The sequence below is a fragment of the Eucalyptus grandis genome, chromosome 3, assembly GCF_016545825.1.
Source record: "Eucalyptus grandis isolate ANBG69807.140 chromosome 3, ASM1654582v1, whole genome shotgun sequence".
NCBI classification, from domain to species: domain Eukaryota; kingdom Viridiplantae; phylum Streptophyta; class Magnoliopsida; order Myrtales; family Myrtaceae; genus Eucalyptus; species Eucalyptus grandis.
In genome coordinates, this window is record NC_052614.1 from 20,439,243 (window position 1) to 20,457,394 (window position 18,152).

Sequence of the window (18,152 nt, forward strand, 5' to 3'; positions counted from 1 at the left end):
CAAACTCTTTGTTAGGGTTAGAAAGTAGAAATCATATGTGAATGCACAAACCGATCTCAAGGAATCCCTCAAAAGTTCTCTTCCTCGAAATGGACCCGCGCCCACGTGCAAGATGCGGATATACGAGCTTTCGGCCTGGATCGGCATCCGATGCCTAAAGTAAACAGAGAAGGACGTTTGACCCGGGTCAAGCTCGAAAAATATTCCGAAATTCAATTTTTTTTTTCTTGTTTTTTGGACGGGCAGGTTAAGTTCAATTCATCATCAGACTAGGCTGGGTAGCCAAACCAAACCCATAACAATTGATCCCATTCAGCAAACCATTACTTGCAGCTTAGTAACTTGATTAGAAAACTGCCCACGCAACGACACTAGCTCCATTTTTGTTTTTATGGTTTTTTGGTTAATTACTTGATGCACACTTCACTCGGATATATCTTTTCTTGCAAGTTTTCAATTATGAATAACTTATGGTAAAGGAAATGTGATACAAGAGAGGAGTCGAAGGTCGTTTGAATAATAATATTTATAACTTCTTAGATGAATATAATAATTTAAGAGTTGAAATACTTGATAAGAGGAAGAAAATACGTCATACTACTATACTCATGATTCCGAAAATATGGCAAAAGTAAACTTGTAACTATGTTTTTGTCTTGATTGTATTAACCTAAAGACATGTTATAAGGAAATTAGCGGTACAATAAATGCAAAAAATTGGATTCTGGAGCAAATTTCCTTTTTTTTTTGTTTCACATGTAAATTAAAGTTAAATTGAGAAAATATATACGCAATAGAAAATATAAATAAGTTCTGCCTAGCTTATTTATTTTTTTAAGTAACATTCTTTCTTCTAAAGGTTCTAAATCTATGGATTACTGAAGAAATTTTTTATATATGTGTACATGAACACTTGTAAGTATTGTCTCTAAAGATGGCATGTACTTGTAGATCTATAAATAGCTCAAAAAGTCACCTTCTAATTGCAAAGATCGGCTTTCTTGCATTCTCCATCAGGAAAAAAGAAAAAAAGAAATGCTGCCACGTAAGCTTTTCTTTGGGAAGACCAATTAAAATTACTTGACCATGGAGAGTCGGAGACCACCTAAAAGAGTACTAGGATCAATTTGAACAAAGTAGAAATTGGACGACCAACTTCAAACATTCACTAAGAGTTTGATTGCTAAAAATAATCTTATCCTAAAAGTTTTTTTTTTGGTAAAGATCTTATCCGAAAAGTTTCGTTTCACATCCACATACATATTTAGATTCAACAAGCATTTGCCCACCAGTGTACTTATCCAATTATATGTAATCTTATGTGATTACATAATAATTATACTTATATTGTTGGACGTGGATGACGTTATCCTCGTGAATATGACATCAGCCTTCACATGCGTGAGCATATCAATTTTGAGGCAAGTTCGTTCGTCCAACATTGCTTGAAAGGAAGGGAAAATAAATTAATCATTTTTTATTAAATTAATTAGTTCATTTAATCAATTACTTATTAACAAAAAAAAAAAAAAAAAAGATTCAACATTTCCATTTGATATGGGCACCCATAAAATGACACGCCGTCCACTTCGTCACCCACCTAGCCAGTCCTCTTTTTCTCTTTTGCCAATTTTTCGTTCCGTTCCGCCAATTCCAGATACTCTAAAACGACATCGCTCTCTCGCTCTGCTTCTTTTTCTTCTTCTATGTCCAATGCTCGTCTAATCAAAACGGCGAAGACCTGCAATCATCTGCGTGGACTCCCATTCCAAGCCGTCCATCTTCCCCCACCCACTACCACCGGTACACCTCCGACTTCACTAACCGGCCCGAATCCTCCACACCTCCAACACCGTTGACGATTACTCGAGCAACTTGTCCGGCTTTAGCATTGATGCGCAAACTCATTGTTCTGTGGCTGTAATGGCTAATAATGTGCAAGATTGGCCTAGTGATGCTCCAAGTCATGTTGATGATGGAATGGATTTTCGGTATGATTTTTCTCATCTAAGTTAGGGGTGCACAAGAATTGATAGAATTCTAAAGAGACCGAAAAAAAAAAAAAAAAAAAAAAAAGAACGCAAAACTAAACAAAGAACTTAAATTGACCATGCTTGGGCGGACTAAGAAGGAGGAGAAAGTGGAAGAAGAAGACGAAACAAATAAAAAAGAGGGACACCAATGGGCACCACGCATGAGCATGCTAACATTTGAAAAGGCAAGGGGTAATATGGTCATAACACAGTGGAATGACTTGTACAAGCCAAATGAGGAGTGGGAAAAGCCGGACCCTTTAAACAATGATGTATGTGTAGTTTCGACTCAATTGGATTTCGGAAGAGGGAGCAACTTTCAAATCTTGTCAAAATTTAGATTATACAAATTGCACTTGCATCAACTCTTGGGTTTGCAAGATCGTAAACAATTACCTAATATTGATAAAAGAAGAAATATCTTTTTAAACAATTACCCATAATTATATAGATTTTGATGAAAAATAAGATGAATAATTTTTACTTTTATTTAATGCCTGACAAACATGCCCTTCTATCCTAATCACAATTCGTTTTGCGGTTTTAGTTAAAAAGAAAGGGACAGAAACAAACATTCATTTTTCCCTCGCAGATCCACCCTATCAAAAAAAAAAAAAAGATGAGAAATCGGAAAATCAAAGTATCGAAAATCATTGACATGAACGTCATATAATAGATTTATGATTTTTTGGACAATTTTCTTAATAATTAATGGATCAATTAATGTGGTATGAAATCTCATAACAAATTATACTCTAGGCATGGGCGGAGAGGATAATTTCCTTGCAATACTAAAACCAACATGGATAGCTCTCCTCTTCCCATTGACTTTCTTAATGCAGAAATTATATTACATGTGCGTAGTATATATACCAAATTGAATGTGGGCCATTGAAATGATCAGCGATTCACCAAATTTGGCAATCTGGATTTAGTTTATCATATATACTAAGTGCATAAAATAATTTCTCCTTTGATCGACCATTTGACATTATATATATATATATATATATTGCAAAAATGAAAAAGGAGCTTGGCACGGTTTGTACTGTTACAAAAACTGTCAAGCTGCTTCCAGCAAAGGATTTTCCATGAATAAAGCAACTATAGTTAAGAAGTCAAGAAGGATTGAGGGCTCATCTCTACCTATTCAAAGGAGCCATCGTACATAGTCTATAACTCCGCTCCGACAAGAAATTACTTATGAGCATGTTATATATGTCAATATTGTATGAATCTCATTTATATAAAACTCATAATTATGTGAGATGAGGATATATGCACCATATAAATGGTATACGTTGTGATATTTCCATGCATTAGCTCCGGCATATGCCCAATGATGGTATGAGCAAAGAGTATTATCCTACAACGAAACCTCCATACGTTAAATCCAGCTTTTCAAACAAAAACCCACCATCCTAAAAGTTGATTAATTAAAGATCTTCATCATACAAATGAAATTTTTCCAAAATTATCTACTCAATATTATTTATCCAAAACCAACAATATTTCCAAAATTGTTGATGTCCAACTTTTCTCTTACTGTGTCCATGCCCCCTATATCCACATTTCATTTTCGTATTCAGATTAAAATAGGGACTTGTACCACCGTGATAAATAGTGGATTTCAGGATCTTTTCGAAGGAATGACTCTCGAAATGTCTATGTTCAGACAAGGATGTATGTCCTTGTCAAGCTCGAAAATGTTTTTAAATACCTACCTTTTTATGGGCAAGTTAAATTCATTTCTTCATCAAACCATGCTCGGAAGCCAAACCCAGTACAAGTCGCAAACAGGTGATTGCGTTCAGCAAACCATTACCGGCGGTTGATTATAACAGACTAGGAAAATACTCAAGCAACAACATCAACTTCAACCAGAACATGAATAATAACTGCCCAAATATCCGAAGCAGTTACAGGACTAGTTGCTAAAGGCCGAGCACACCAATTTGTGTTCCGCTACACTGAATTTGCCAGTTACAAACTTAAGGCCAATGCCAAATTAGAACAAACTTTTTGCTGCAGCAGCTTGGGCCCTTTGATGCCTAGTCTTACTGCAAACATAAGAGACTTCATCACAACATCAACAACCGGAGTAACTTGATTACGCAGCAAGTCACTCCTAGCTCTCCATAGATTGTATATGGAACCTTTCCACACTAGCTTCGGCATAATCAACCTGAAACTAGTCCCTTAGCAGCCTGCTTTATCCAGTGAAGTCCAAAATCCAATTCCTGGGAACTCGAACAATAGCACATAGCAATAGAGCTCTCCTCTATATCTGCGAAGAGAGAAGAAAATTGTCAAGAGGCATGTTTTTTCCACTTTTGTTATTATGCTTTCTTTTTTCTTTCAAGTTCATGTGTACTATGAGCTTCGACGAGTCAAGCAGGATTCTTTTTTCTACACCCTCATCAGCCTATGGCTAAAGCTTAAGGTCTAGTTGGTAATCAGATGATATCACTCAATCAATATAGTGCCCTGAGATCAAGGACCCCAGTGGGCAAAAGTCCATAAATCAAGGAACCGCAAAGGTTGTATCCAATACAATTGAACTCCAAATATCTTGCTTCACGCCTTAGGGAGGGGATATCTTGCTACATTTCTCATTGTTATGCCGTGATTAACTTGCTTTTGGCATTTCTCTATTAACTCTGTGCCAGCCTTCTTCATAATTTAGGTAGTGACATTAAATTTACTTGTCAAAGAATCCTATTCATATACCAAATCACCAACGCCAAGGGAGGCGGCATCTCATGAAGAAGAAGTTGAAATGAAGTATTAGACCAGAAAGAAGCTGAAGAAGATATTTCAACTGGAATTCGAAGCCATCAATGCTTGGCAATACGCCGGCCTACAGATGATATCAGCACTGGACAAAAAGTTGTAGCACCATTTGTCAAACATCCAAAGATGCGCCAGGCAGGTGCACCTGCAAAATGATAGCAGTAAATGGAAAACATGCTGATGTACATTGCACTATATGATAGCAGAACAGAAAATTAATAGCAGTAAATTGCTTGAATATCCGCCTTCAATCCTTCAATGGCCTCTTCCACTGCCACCTACTAGAAGAAAATTCGAATGGCTCTTTCACTAGCATTGTAGGATGCAAAAATGCAGATATCATCTAATTAGTCTCTTCTGCCATTACCAGTGAATTACTTGAACAAAAATTCTAATGATAGTCATTACAAATGCTCTTTGGCTAGCATTACGGAATGTGCAAATGCCCATATCATCCAACCATGTTTGTTTGACCATTAGTTTTGTCTAATTCGCAAACATCGGCACTGGAAAGACAGATTTTCTTCTGTTAGGTCTAGTCATCTATGGCTGAGAAATGCAGGGCCATCTACTGTGCATGTTAGTAAAATCTTGACAGATTTTCAAGGAGCTTTCACTAAGTTGATTTTGACGATCAGCAAGCCCAAAAACTGTATTTCCAGCTTGATTGTTTCTTCATTTTCACCTTATTTTATTATTTGAATTCTTTAGATATTGAGCAACTTTGGCAGAAAATCTATCAAGGAAGGAAAGAGAAACAGTGGTTTGCGGTATATGACCAAAAAATTGATAACAATTACGGCAACTGACTCTGAATTACTGAATTACATGGAGAATTAGGTCATCTTCTTCTTTAACTATTTAAAACTGACTTCTTACGACTTTAAAAAAGGAGGGACATATGGCTAAAAAATTATTAGTTGAACATACCGATACCTAGAGCTTGCCCCAGTCCAAGTATTTTCTTATTGCGACCTAAGGCGTAAAAATTTCAACTTATGTCCCATAGATATTCCTACTTCTCTATTTACTCTTATAATGGCTCGGCCATGATTGGGAGATTCTGGAGGACCGTCTTGGTCTCTGTTGATCATCCTCTTAAATTTGTCAAACGGAGAAATGTTCTTCCCGGAATCTGGGTTTATCATCCTAAATATTGTACTCAACAGTTTGAATTGGCTCAGGGAATTCCTAGGCCAACTATATATCAAACAAAATTTCCTCTCTCCATAGACTGAGCATAGATGCGACATTGCACTACATCGACATCCGCCTCAATATATTCAATCGGTACATGCATATTCCATTCCTCAAGAACCCACAAAGCACGATTTTTTTTTTTTTTTTTGGGTGGTGGAATTCCTGTTACAATTGGATGTTTGTCAAAAGCGGTGATTCATTTTTAGAGAAGGTGAAAGAAGGATGATCCGTTTGGAGTGTCTCAAACTTCTAATGCATCCCCATCGAATCCATCATTATCAATACTCAAGAGTAATTACAGGACAGGACTTCGTAAAAATTTGTTTATCATTTCCTTCGTTTCCTTTCGTCCTTTAATAACCATCTAACATCTTTCTCTCGATTGTTGAAACCTGCAAACGAAAGTCATCAACAGTCATTGTCGGAGAAGATGTAGAAGAGACTCCCTTGGCCAAGCGAAACAGAACTCAAGGATTGCTCAGCATTGTCAACCCTAAAATCGACCAGGAGTTGAACTCAATTACTGTCGGTATGGCTTCATCATCTGGCCATCTTAGCCCATCAATTTCTGAAGAGCTGAAGCCGAGTGGGAAGAATTATATTTACTCCTTTGGTGTGGATATTCCCACAGTGCCTCTGACTCAGACCTCGAAAATAAAAGAATATAAAGTTTCGGCTGGTCTAACTGATCCAGGATGAAGATAGACTTAATCTTACTGAATATCAGCACAAGTGTGAAGAATTTTATACTCTCTCTGAGGATGGCATTGAAGCTTTTAGGTACAACCGCAAGCAAAAGCAAATGAAAGTGTCAAAAGCCATAGAAGAAAGCTTTGGAGGGCTACAAGTTCGACTTTGTTATGAGGGAGAGATCTTTGAAAGAAGGCTTAGCTTGCAGAGGGAAAAGAGAGGCTCGAAACATTTATTGCTGATATTGAGCATCAAATTGAAGCAGCCGTCATTCATCGGTAGCACATAGGAATAGAGCTCTCCTCCATATCTGCAAAGGCAGAAGAGTTTTGTCAAGAGGCTTACTGTCACCACTTTCTTATTTCACTGTCCTTTTTCTTTTCAAGTTCATGTGTACTGTGAGCTAGTTTAGATTAAGGATCAACAGCCCCAGATACAGTCTATTTCCAGCTTGATTGTTTCGTTCATTTTATTTTTATTTTTTTCGTATTTTGGCATTATTTAGTTATTTGAGCAACTTTGGTAGAACCATTAATCTACCAAAAATGGATAAAAAAAACAGTGCCCTGCTGTATATGACCAAAAAATTGATAACAATCACTGCTACTGACTCCGAAATACTGGTTTATCTGGAGAATTAGGTCTTCTTCTTCTTTAACTGCTTAAAAATGACTTCTTACGGCATGACAAAAAAGAGGGACCTAAGGCACAAATAATTAGAAGAACATACCATTACCTAGAGCTTGACCTGGTCCGATATTGCACACCTTTGAGAAAAGTATCGTATGTATCGGAAATTGATGTGGCACACAAATGGGTTTTCACAAAACGGAATTAATTACCTCGGACAAATCCACAAAAATTTTCTCTTGTGATGGACCCGGGAGAGGGGGGACATGTCCTTAGAGCAAACTCCATTACTTCTGGCAATTTCACAGGTTCCCAAACTCGACCACATTGTGAATTCATTCATCTCTCCATTGCTAGAATCAGTAAAATTTTGCTTATAGAATTGAACATAAACTTCTGGAAACATCCGAAGATGCGGTTCGTGGAAGAACTTGGAATTATTCAAGCCTGCAAGAATAGTTTGTACTATTGAGGGAAGCTAATAGATGATATTAGATCCAAAATAGCAGCAGCAGAACATCCAAAGATTAGTTCAATTCCTGTTAGTTTTTGTACGTTGATAAGCTAACAGATGTTAATTTGTGTGACCGGATGACATTATATTCATTTTAACAGCAATGACTTACTTGTAGAATCGAGCTCAGTATCGGGTTCTGGAGACCATAGAAAACCTATAGTCAATGACAAGTTCTGAGAATAGTAGTTAGGGTCTCCATCACTGATTCTTCTGCATCTGTTTCCCTTGCATCTTCTAGTACAAGAAAAAATGAATCAGTCTTCTTATCCAATCCATCTGCTTCGAAGTCCAACCATTCCAATGCTTCATATCATAGTTAAGGTACAATGCATATTTTATTTTATTTATGGATCATGCATAAACCAAGGTGTACATTATACACCTTGGTTTACACATCACGTTGAAAACTAATTATGCAAACGAGTGCTAGCAGATCTATCATAATCCATAGCTTTATTAATTTCCGGCAAATATCTATATGAAAGGACTTCATGAACTCAACATAATTATCCAACTATTGGCAGTATGATGATTATATATCTATTAACCATGTAAATATTTCACCAACAATTTATTGGCTACTTCATACTTCGCTCTAATTAGATTTAGCTATCAGGGAAAAGAAAAACATACATTCCGCCATTTCATTAGATAAAGTGTACGTGATATCATGAACTATTTGTTTTGTACAGGCATCTTCTTCTTCTTTTTTCACAAATTTTTCTGTTTAATAAACCTTAGACAAGAAGAAAAAAAATGAATACCAAGCAATATTTAAAGTTCTGACAAATGATAGAGTTGTACTATTTCGCATGCTTGCCTTTCTAAGGTGACTGCAAACCAAACAGTTACAGTTTGCTAGGCATAGCTCGATAAGTACAACTGAGAGCCACACCTGCCAGGTCACTTCGTCTCCGATTAATTTTAAAAGTGATTTCGATTGCCTTTGGTTTTGTCTTTTCATTTCTGTTCTGTTTTTGTCAATTCTGATGTTGTCCATAAGAAAACAGAGGGACCAATGAGCTTGAGGGCATTCCGTGAAGATGAAGTTAATTCCGTTGTCTCTTTTCATTTCTGTTCTGTTTTGTGTCAATTCTCATCACCGCCGGGTTGTTTCTTTTCCAATTAAGTGGTAAGAATTGCTTGTACGCATGGATTTTCCACTCTGATGTTTGTGTTCTGTATTACACTATGCCATTCTGGTGTTAATAGTACTTCACACCACATGCTCACAACCTTTTCAGCGGAATGCCCGACTCCATCGCAGATAGTTCCTATTGCATTCTGTTTACCAATGTCTCAATGTTCAATTGAAGTTGCGTTTGTTGTGTCTTTGCTAGATTTCCCGTATATAGCTGATTGGAATGTGAACTAATTAGATATATAGGTGATGTATGTTAAATGCTGCTCATAAGTGTTTGTGTGGATCAAATCTTGTTCATATGTGATTGTGTATGTCAAATGGTGCTCCTGCATGTTACTTTGAGATGGTGAGGTGCTGAAGGAAAGAGGAGAATGGTGGGAGTACTATTTTCTATTTCGACATGAGGCTACTTATGATCATATACATCAGTAGTCCATGCTTGTTGCAAATATCAAAAGAGTTTGTGTCTGGAGCATGCGAGCTGCAAGTATGCATGATTTGAGAAGAAACAAGAGCTGTAAATGAGTTGAAAATAAACAATGAAATGAAAGCCAAATGAGATTTGATGATTTGAACGGATGAGAACCGAACAAAATGAAATTAGAATTGTTGTTACAAAAACTCAAGTGAATGCTCGACGTCAGACTCTTGAGAATTGAGAAGACGTCAATAGTGTCTGCTTTTGCTTCTGCCACTACAACCTCATCCTAGAAGAAATTAGAATGGCTTGCAGATAATCTTCTAATTAGTCTCTTCTACCATCAGTTTTGCCCACTTCACACATTGGCACAGGAAAGACTAATATTTTCTCCTATTAAATCTAGTCATCCGTGACAGCATAATGCTAGGGCCAAGGATTGCACGTGTTAGTAACCTTGACACATTTTGGGGGCGTTCATGCAATATTTGATCTAATGATCACCGTTTGGGACATCCCAAAATTGCCCACTTCAGCTTGTTTCTCTTCATCTCCCCTCTTGGTTTTTGCACTCGTCAGTTATTTGAGAAATTTTGGTAGAATCATTCATTTACCCAGATAAAAGTATCATATGCATTGGAAACTATTGTCTAAGTTGTCGAGAATCTTGACCATGCTTCTATGTGGCAAGCAATTTGATATTCACAGAGGGAATGACTTACCTCTCAACGAATGGACAGTTAGCAAATCCTCGAAGCAGAGTAAATCCACATGCAAACTGCATTCCTGTTTCCAGGAAACTGGTCCCTCGACCTCTGTGCACTTGAGTTCATCAAAAAGAGTGAAAGCATTCTCTTGGAGCCATCGATTTAGTTTTGTACCCTTAACCAAAATGCATAGAGATCAATTCAATTTTTCCTGACTCCACGTCTGCATTATCCCGCAAGACAATTTACTCATCCTGTCTGCCTCCGAAGACTCCTCCCTGAAAAAACGATAAGGGATTGCAGATACATTCTAATATGCCCGTGGAAAAATCAATGCGGTCGTTCTCCTCCATTTCATCCTCCTAGAACGGGAAAAATATGAATTAGTCTTCTACCTATATTGGAGGACAAGAAAATGCAAATATGATCTAATCGGCCTGCCCTAAAGTCCAAACATTACAGTCGTTCGCTTCACCAGCATTTATGAACCGTAGGGCAAAGCCAGTCAAACGACCAAGTCTATGATGGTACAATCATCGGGCATGAGACGATCAATGATTGCTTTAGATAAAAATGTGCCAATTACAGAGTCTACTGTTACTCCCATGACATAATTGATCCGTAGTTGCAATAACTACTGTTGAGTGGGTTAGAAGACCCATTATTGAGTCACCATCTCACTAACAATTAAAGGTGAAATGCCCGTTCTTACACCAAACAGTTAACAGTTTGCTAGGCATAGCTCGATAAGCAAAATATTGTTGACTAGTGGGTATTGCATATAAACTCTACTCCTGGTATACCTTTTTTCACTATTTTTCCTTTTCTCATGTCTCGTCCGATAAGTATCACTTCAAATTTTTCATAATACATAAATCGTACATTTGTTTTTATATAATATACTAGTTCATTTTAAACTCAAGTGATAAGTGTAGAGAGCGTGATTTTTACCTTTGCTCGGTGAAATATTAATATAATCGTTGCTTAGTTATGGAAAGGATCTTTATTAAGCCCATTGCTCTTGTAAGAAACAATTTACACATACACACCATTAGATGGTTGACACGTTGAAAAATTCCGATTACAGAATTAAGTTCAGACAGTAAAACGATGAATGTTTCCTTTACACTAATAGTGGACCAAACAATAATCCATAGATTTATATAAAAAAGTAAGAATTAAGACATGCAAGACAAAGATAGACAGAGAGACAAGGAAGCAAACGGAACAAGTGAAAATGAGGAAATGTGATGCCTACAGCATGGCGTTTCTGAAAAATAAGTGAAAGATAGAAGGAAGTTGCACCTCGTTGAATGTCATTTTCATCCTGACAAGAATCATCTCTTTATAATCCCGGTAAGTGCCCTCATAACTACTTAGTTTCATGCAACCCCATACTTCTATCATGCATTCATTTGGTATCTTTGAGTTGGATACATCAGTCAACCTTTCCAACGATCCACACCTGGAAAAATACAAAATACCCAAAAGCTCCAATTCTTCAAGGCCCTCAACAACCCGTAGCCCATTGCATTGGTAGATCCGCAAAGCCTTCAGCTTCTTCAAGTTTGATAAACCATGCAACCCTCCCAAGGAATCGCAGTAGCCAACTCGAAGTTCCTCTAATGATTCCATTGTACTGGGAAATTGAATTTCAAGTAGCTTTGGGCAATCTAAAACTTCCATTTTACAGAGCTTCCTCAAACTTGATGAAATTACTGACAGTCGCTCGAGAAACTCGCATTCTCTCACACCTAAATTTCTCAATAATTCAAGCCCATCCAATTGAATTTCCCTCAGTGGAGAACTATGAAGGCACAATATGGACAAATATTTCAAGTTGAAAAATTGTGGTCCAACAACTATTGAGTCAAAATTGTCCATGCTAGATAAAGTGAGTTCTCTAAGTCGAGATAGGCAACCCAACTCTATTGACGAAATGGGAAAATTTGAAAGGCCCCAGCTCAACTTCTCTAGCTTAGATAACTTTCCAATCCATTGCAATTGGAAAGTTTGCATTGGGTTTGATGGTTGGGCAAGTGCTTGTCCAAAGCCGTTAGACAAAAGCATTTCCACTAGATTCGTGAGGTTACTGAGATCAAGAACTGACCGCAATGATGCCGAGTGAACACGTAGACAACGCAAACTCGAGGGAAGCTTTGGCAACTCTTGAAGTTCATTACAATGTGTCAAATCCAGCTTTTGGAGTCGTGTGAGATAATCGATTGCCTTCGGCATTGCACTAATACGAGTATATGAAATGTCGAGGACACTTAAAGAAAATAGTTTGCCAATTTGAGTCTGAAGTTCGCCTGCAAATTGTTCACAATGTTCGGCATAGAGTTCCTCCAACTTCTCTAGCATTTCAATACTAGCAGGTAACCTCCTTATTGGACTAAATCCCATCCTCATCACCTTGAGTTGCTTCAGATTTTTTATCGAATTAGGTAACTCAACAATGTTTGTCCTTGAGAGATTCAACTTCTGTAATGATGTCAAGTTGCCTAATGATTCTGGAAGCTCCCCCAAATTTCGACAATCTTTGAGTGAAAGAAACTCGAGTCGCGTAAGCTCTCCGATGGAAATTGGAAGTCCCACAATTGGTGTGCCTGATAGATTTAGGAATGACAGATGTTTTGCATTGCCAATTGAATCAGGTAAACTTGTAATTCTTGAGGATGATATATCCAACTTAGACAATGATACTAATTTCCCTATAGAGTGTGGAAGTTTCTCCATTTGAGAGCACTTTTTGATAGAGAAGTGCGTCAACCCGCCAGATTCTCAATCTCTTCGGGCAAAGTTCGAAGATTCGTACACCGAATAATGTCCAAGTGAGTAAGAACTTTCATCTTCCCAATAGAGGAGTCAAATTTTCGCAAGTTTAGACAATAGTGAAAATACAATGTCTCCAAACTGGGGTAACCAGTCCATTTCAATGTTACGAAAGTTTCATAAAATTTAGGTAACGTGTAATAAGGAACTTCCAATTTTATTAACATCTGCAAAAGTAGTTGACACATTATTAGAGAGGGGTCAAAGAAAAAAAATACTATGTTGAGAGAACAAAAGCATGAATTCAGACTTTCACAACTTTTCATCCACCCCGGTTTTTGGTGTTTCTATGGTGTGAAAATTCGAAAATTACTAGACTTTTCAAGTGCAACTTGGCCATTCTACAATCTAGAGGAGGAAAACCCCAAGAAAGCCATCTTAGCTTCAGGTGATGATTGTTGACGTCTCCACCAAAAGTCCCTGGTTTTATAAGCTTTTGACATGTATTCATAAAAGAGAACTTGATGAAATTATCCAACGATTTAGCAGTATATTGATTCAATATCCATGAAGTATGTACATATTTCACTCAAATTTTATTGACTACTTCGTATTTCACTCTAATCAGATTCAGCTATCAGGAAAAGAAAACAATATGTTTTGCTAGATAAACGGATATCATGAATTATATATTTTGTATAGGCACCTCTATTTTTCACAGAATTCTTTCTATTTAATAGAAAACTTGAATAAATCCTTTGACAAAAAAAAAATTGTAATATCAAGCAATATGTAAAATTAGGGCAAATGATAGAGTTGTACTATTTCACATGCTTGCCTTCTAATGGAGAATGCCAAACCATATAGTTAGTCTGACAGGCGTAGCAGGATAAGTAGAACATTGTTGGCAAGCGGCTATTGCATATAAACTAACTCTATTTTTGGTGTATCTTTTTTCACTACTATTCCTTTTCTCATGGCTCACCCAATTGTAACACCTCAAATACATTAATTATATATTTGTTTCTATATATTTATTTTTTCATTTTAAAATATGAAGGGAAAGTGTAGTTGTTTAAAAGAAATCTATTCGAACAGTTAACTATAGTTGAGCTTCGACTTCTGTGCCCACGTGCAATATTTTTATCTTTGGCTGGGGAAATATTGACACAATCACTTTCTTGTTCATATGAAGGATCTTTATTACATCAATTGCAAGTGTAAGAAATAACTACACTCATAATTATATGGTTGACATGTGAAAGAGTTAATAATCATCTCAGGTGTCTACCTTCTAGACTAGTCACAAAGTGCATCTACATGTCTAGTTTAACGAGGCTACTCCCTATAGGAAAAAATTCTGTAATTGAAATTTAATTTGACTCGAGTGATATTTTAGGATCTCTATCTTCTACCTTAAACTCATCTCTCTGCTTACGGATTGCCCCATATTTGAAAGAAAATTTCGAGTTAATTTGGTTTTAGGGAACATTTTTTATTTTCATTTTAGCACAAAGATCTCTAGAGACTGCAACTTATTTTCTGAAAACGACCTTAATTTCATTTTGCAATACAGCTCTTTGATATTTGAGAATATATTGAGTTCACAAAAGATAAAATTTTCATACAACAAATTTGAGAAAAAAAATTTTCTCACTTCACCAACGCGAGAAGAATTTTGGGTCCGTAGAAGAGACCATACCTGTACGATGAGCGGTTGGCCGCGTTCCAAGAACTGTGCCGCACCCTCCTGAAAGGAGGAAGGCCGAGTATTGAGAAACGTTAACAGAGAAAGAATGACAGGATGCAGTTGTTTGCGGAACGTAGAGAGAGAGAGATGAAAGTAAACGGAACAAGGGAAATAAAACTCATGCCTACCACCTGCGTCTCCGAAAAATTAAAATTTGAAAAATAAGTGAAGGGTAGAAGGAAGGCGCACCTGGTTTAATCCCCTCCTCGTCCACTCAAGAATCTCCTTTCTGTAATCCCCGTAACAGCCATAACCGCAATATGGTAACTTCTCGCAATCCCATACATTTACGTTGCATTCATTTGGTATCTTTGAGTTGGATCGATTAGTCAACACTTTCAACGATGGACACGTGCCGAATTCCAAGTGCTGCAAATGATCCAATTCTTCAAGGCCCTCCATAACCCGTAGCACAGGGCACCTGATGAATGTTAAAAAGTTCAGCTTCTTCAAGTTTGATAAACCATACAACCCTCCTAGGGATTCGCAGTATTTAACTATGAGCCTCTCCAATGATTCCATCGTACTGAGAAATCGAATTTGAAGTAACTCTGGGCAATTACTAACTTCCATTCTAGAAAGCTTCTTCAAGCTCGATGAAATAACTGACAATCCCTTGAGAAACTCGCAGTATGTCACAGTCAAATCTCCCAATAGTTCAAGCCCATCTAGTTGAATTTCCATCAGTGGACAGCGACAAAGATGCAATGTGGACAAATTTTTCAAGTGCGAAAATTGTGGTCCAACGACTACCGAGTCAAAACTATCCATGCGAGGTAAGGTGAGTGTTTTAAGTCGAGGTAGGCAACCCAACTCTATTGACGGCACAGGAAGATCCGAAAGGCACAACTCCAACCGCTCCAGCTTAGATAACTTCCCAACCCATTGTAATTGAAGAGTTGATGCCTGGGCAAGTGCTTGTCTAGAGTTGTTGGACAGCTCCAAAGTCACTAGATTCGTGAGGTAACTAAGATCCGGAACTAACCACAATGATGCCGATTTAACACGTAGGCAATTCAAACTTGAGGGAAGTTTTGGCAACTCTTGAAGCTCATTACAAAATGATAGATCCAGCTCTTGGAGTTGCGTAAGGGAATTAATTGTCGTCGATGGGACTGCACAAACACTAGTTTGCGATATGTCTAGGATACTTGGAGACAATAGTTCGCCAATTGCAGTTGGGAGTTCGCCCGCAAGTTGTTGACAATTTCGGACATTGAGCTCCTCCATGCTCTCTAGCATTCCAATACCGGCTGGCAACCTCTGTATTGGACAGAATGCCATCCTCATCACCTTCAACTGCTTGAGATTCTTTATCGAATTAGGTAACTCAATAATTTTTGTCCTTGAGAGATCCAACATCTGTAATTTTGTCAAATAACCTATTGATTCTGGAAGCTCCACAAGATTATGACAAACAGAGAGTGAAAGGAATTTGAGTTGTGTAAGCTCTCCAATACAAATTGGAAGTTCCGCAATTGACGTCCAAGATAGATCAAGGGATGATAGGTTCTTTGCATTACCAATAGAATCAGGTAAACTTGTAATTTCTGTATGTGATATATCCAACTTCGACAATGATGCTAATTTCCCGAAGTCTGGAAGTTTCTTTATTTTGGAGCAGCTCCCGATAGAAAAGTGCTTTAGATTCATCAGTCCTCCAATCTCTTTAGGCAAATTTTGAAGATTTATGCACGAATGAATTTGCAAGTGAGTAAGATCTTTTAGTTTCCCAATAGAGGAGTCAACTTCTTGCAAAGAGAGACACTGTTCAAGAGATAGTATCTCCAAACTCACGCATCTAGAAAAGTCTGGAGTCTGTTTCAATCCATCACAATTGAAGAGAGAAAGAACTTTCAATTTGTTTTCCATCTGCAAAGGTCACTGAAATATTATCAGAGAGGATAAAACAGAGAATACTATGTCTATGTTAAGAGAACAAAAGTACAAATTCACACCTTCAAAATGTTCCATCCACCCCAGTTGTCGGTGTTTTTATTGTATGAAAGTTCGAAAACTGCTAGATTTTTCAAGTGTAAATTGGTCATTCCAAGATCTAAAGGAGGAGAATCCCAAGAAAGCCATCTTAGCTCTTGGAGATTATTGTTGATGTCTCCAACAAAAGTCCCTCCATATAACTTGAGAAATTTTAGATTTGGCATCCTCTCAAGTTCTTCATCCACAATGCTGATGGGATCCGAATTATATTGACCTAAATTGAGTGCTTTAATTTTGTCCTTTCTCTGCCAATAGAAACCATCAATGAGTATGAGCTTGCAAACATTAAATTTGTCCTTTAGAATGCCTAAAAGGAATATCTTAAATGGGAAGTGGGAAAATAATTTCACGGTGGATAATGTATGGATCCTACTTTTACCTTACCTCTTTTGATCTCATTACTTCCAAAGCTTCTTTGTCATTCCACAACCTACTAAGGGTACATTCTTTTTTAACAATGTCTCTTCCAAGGTCTCTCAATTGATCATGCATCCATATAGTATCACCATCAACAATTTTAATTAGACACAAATCGGTAAGTTTTTTCAATGAGTTATGGGGGTAAAGATGGCAAGCATCCCAGAAATAGGCTGCCCATAATTTCTTTCTAGATATGAAGAAGCATGCAATATCAAGAAAAACTTCTTTTTCCTTCTCCCGTAATGCATCATAACTTATTTTCAACTTATCCCAAACTTCATCATGAGGTATATTCTTCAACCTTTCTAGCATTTCTTTCCATATCTCCTCGTTTTGGTGATGAAGATAGGAACCTATAACTTCAAGAGCCAATGGGAGTCGCCCGGTCGTAGATACAACTTTCCGAGAGAGACTTTGATGAGTATCAGGAGGAGAGACATTGTTAAAGGCATGCAAACTAAAAAGCTCTAGCGCTTTATCATGATCCATTTGCTTTACTTCATAAGGTAAGATTCCCATCTCTTCATCCAGAATCCCTCTATTTCTTGTTGTTATGATGATCCTACTCCCGGAACCAAAAGTGTTAGGCCCCCCCACTAGTTTCTTAAGTAGTTCTTTCTTGTCTAGATCATCTAGAACAATGAGAACTTTCTTAGAACTAGCTCTCCTTGTTATGCTGTCTATCCCTTCATCGGTGTTACCAAAATTTTCTACAAATCTAGAATCAGAGATGTCAGATGCCAACTGTTTCTGCAGATTCACTAGGCCATTTCCTTTTGATGATTCTCGGATGTTCCCAATGAAGCTGCATTGGCCATCAAACTGAAGATATAATTCATTGAAAACATTCTTAGCAAGAGTGGTTTTACCGATCCCGCCCATTCCATGGATTCCAACAAAACGCACACCCGTGCCAGAGTCAACATCTAACAATTCCATTATGGCTTCTACTTGTTTTTCTACCCCAACCAATTTGTTGTCCAGAGGTCTTTGTTTTACTTTCAGCTTACGCAGAATCTCTTTCACAACACGTTCAATGACTTCACCTTGTCTGCCACATACCAAACACTTTTAGTT

At 37.4% G+C, this 18,152-nt stretch overlaps 2 protein-coding genes across 9 annotated transcripts in view; both read right to left on the reverse strand.

Moving 5' to 3' along the window:
- LOC104445421 (disease resistance protein RPV1-like) overlaps positions 1–18,152 on the reverse strand; it is an 82,211-nt gene that overhangs the window by 62,803 nt on the left and 1,256 nt on the right. For 4 of the 7 annotated variants that reach the window (XM_039308831.1, XM_039308830.1, XM_039308832.1 and 1 more), the window contains exons 2-5: positions 17,040–18,126; positions 16,616–16,900; positions 14,847–16,529; positions 14,610–14,657 (exon numbers count right to left, since the gene is read on the reverse strand). In XM_039308831.1, the coding sequence (XP_039164765.1) occupies positions 14,610–14,657; positions 14,847–16,529; positions 16,616–16,900; positions 17,040–18,126 (3,103 nt within the window). The remainder of the gene's footprint in view (positions 1–14,609; positions 14,658–14,846; positions 16,530–16,615; positions 16,901–17,039; positions 18,127–18,152) is intronic. The other 3 variants (XM_039308834.1, XM_039308835.1, XM_039308833.1) reach the window with 1 other exon arrangement.
- Positions 6,271–12,897, reverse strand: LOC104445422. 2 transcript variants are annotated; one of them, XM_039308852.1, is made up of 5 exons: positions 11,438–12,897; positions 10,148–10,494; positions 7,973–8,094; positions 7,559–7,793; positions 6,271–7,026 (listed from the first exon to the last, which is right to left on the reverse strand). In XM_039308852.1, the coding sequence occupies exons 2-5, from the start codon at positions 10,207–10,209 to the stop codon at positions 6,885–6,887; spliced, it is 561 nt and encodes a 186-aa protein (XP_039164786.1). In that variant the 5' UTR covers positions 10,210–10,494; positions 11,438–12,897; the 3' UTR covers positions 6,271–6,884. The 2 variants fall into 2 exon arrangements, with proteins under 2 accessions (XP_039164786.1, XP_039164785.1); XM_039308851.1 differs by having other exon boundaries at positions 7,973–8,097.

What these genes read in the sequence shown, in the direction of transcription:
- LOC104445422 (XM_039308851.1), bottom strand. Translation starts at nt 10,209, where the DNA reads ATGCAGTTTGCATGTGGATTTACTCTGCTTCGAGGATTTGCTAACTGT. An exon ending in AACTGTCCATTCGTTGAGAG is followed by an intron (nt 8,098 to 10,147) that starts GTAAGTCATTCC and finishes TTCTTGTACTAG; the next exon opens with AAGATGCAAGGGAAACAGAT. An exon ending in TACTGAGCTCGATTCTACAA is followed by an intron (nt 7,794 to 7,972) that starts GTAAGTCATTGC and finishes CTATTCTTGCAG; the next exon opens with GCTTGAATAATTCCAAGTTC.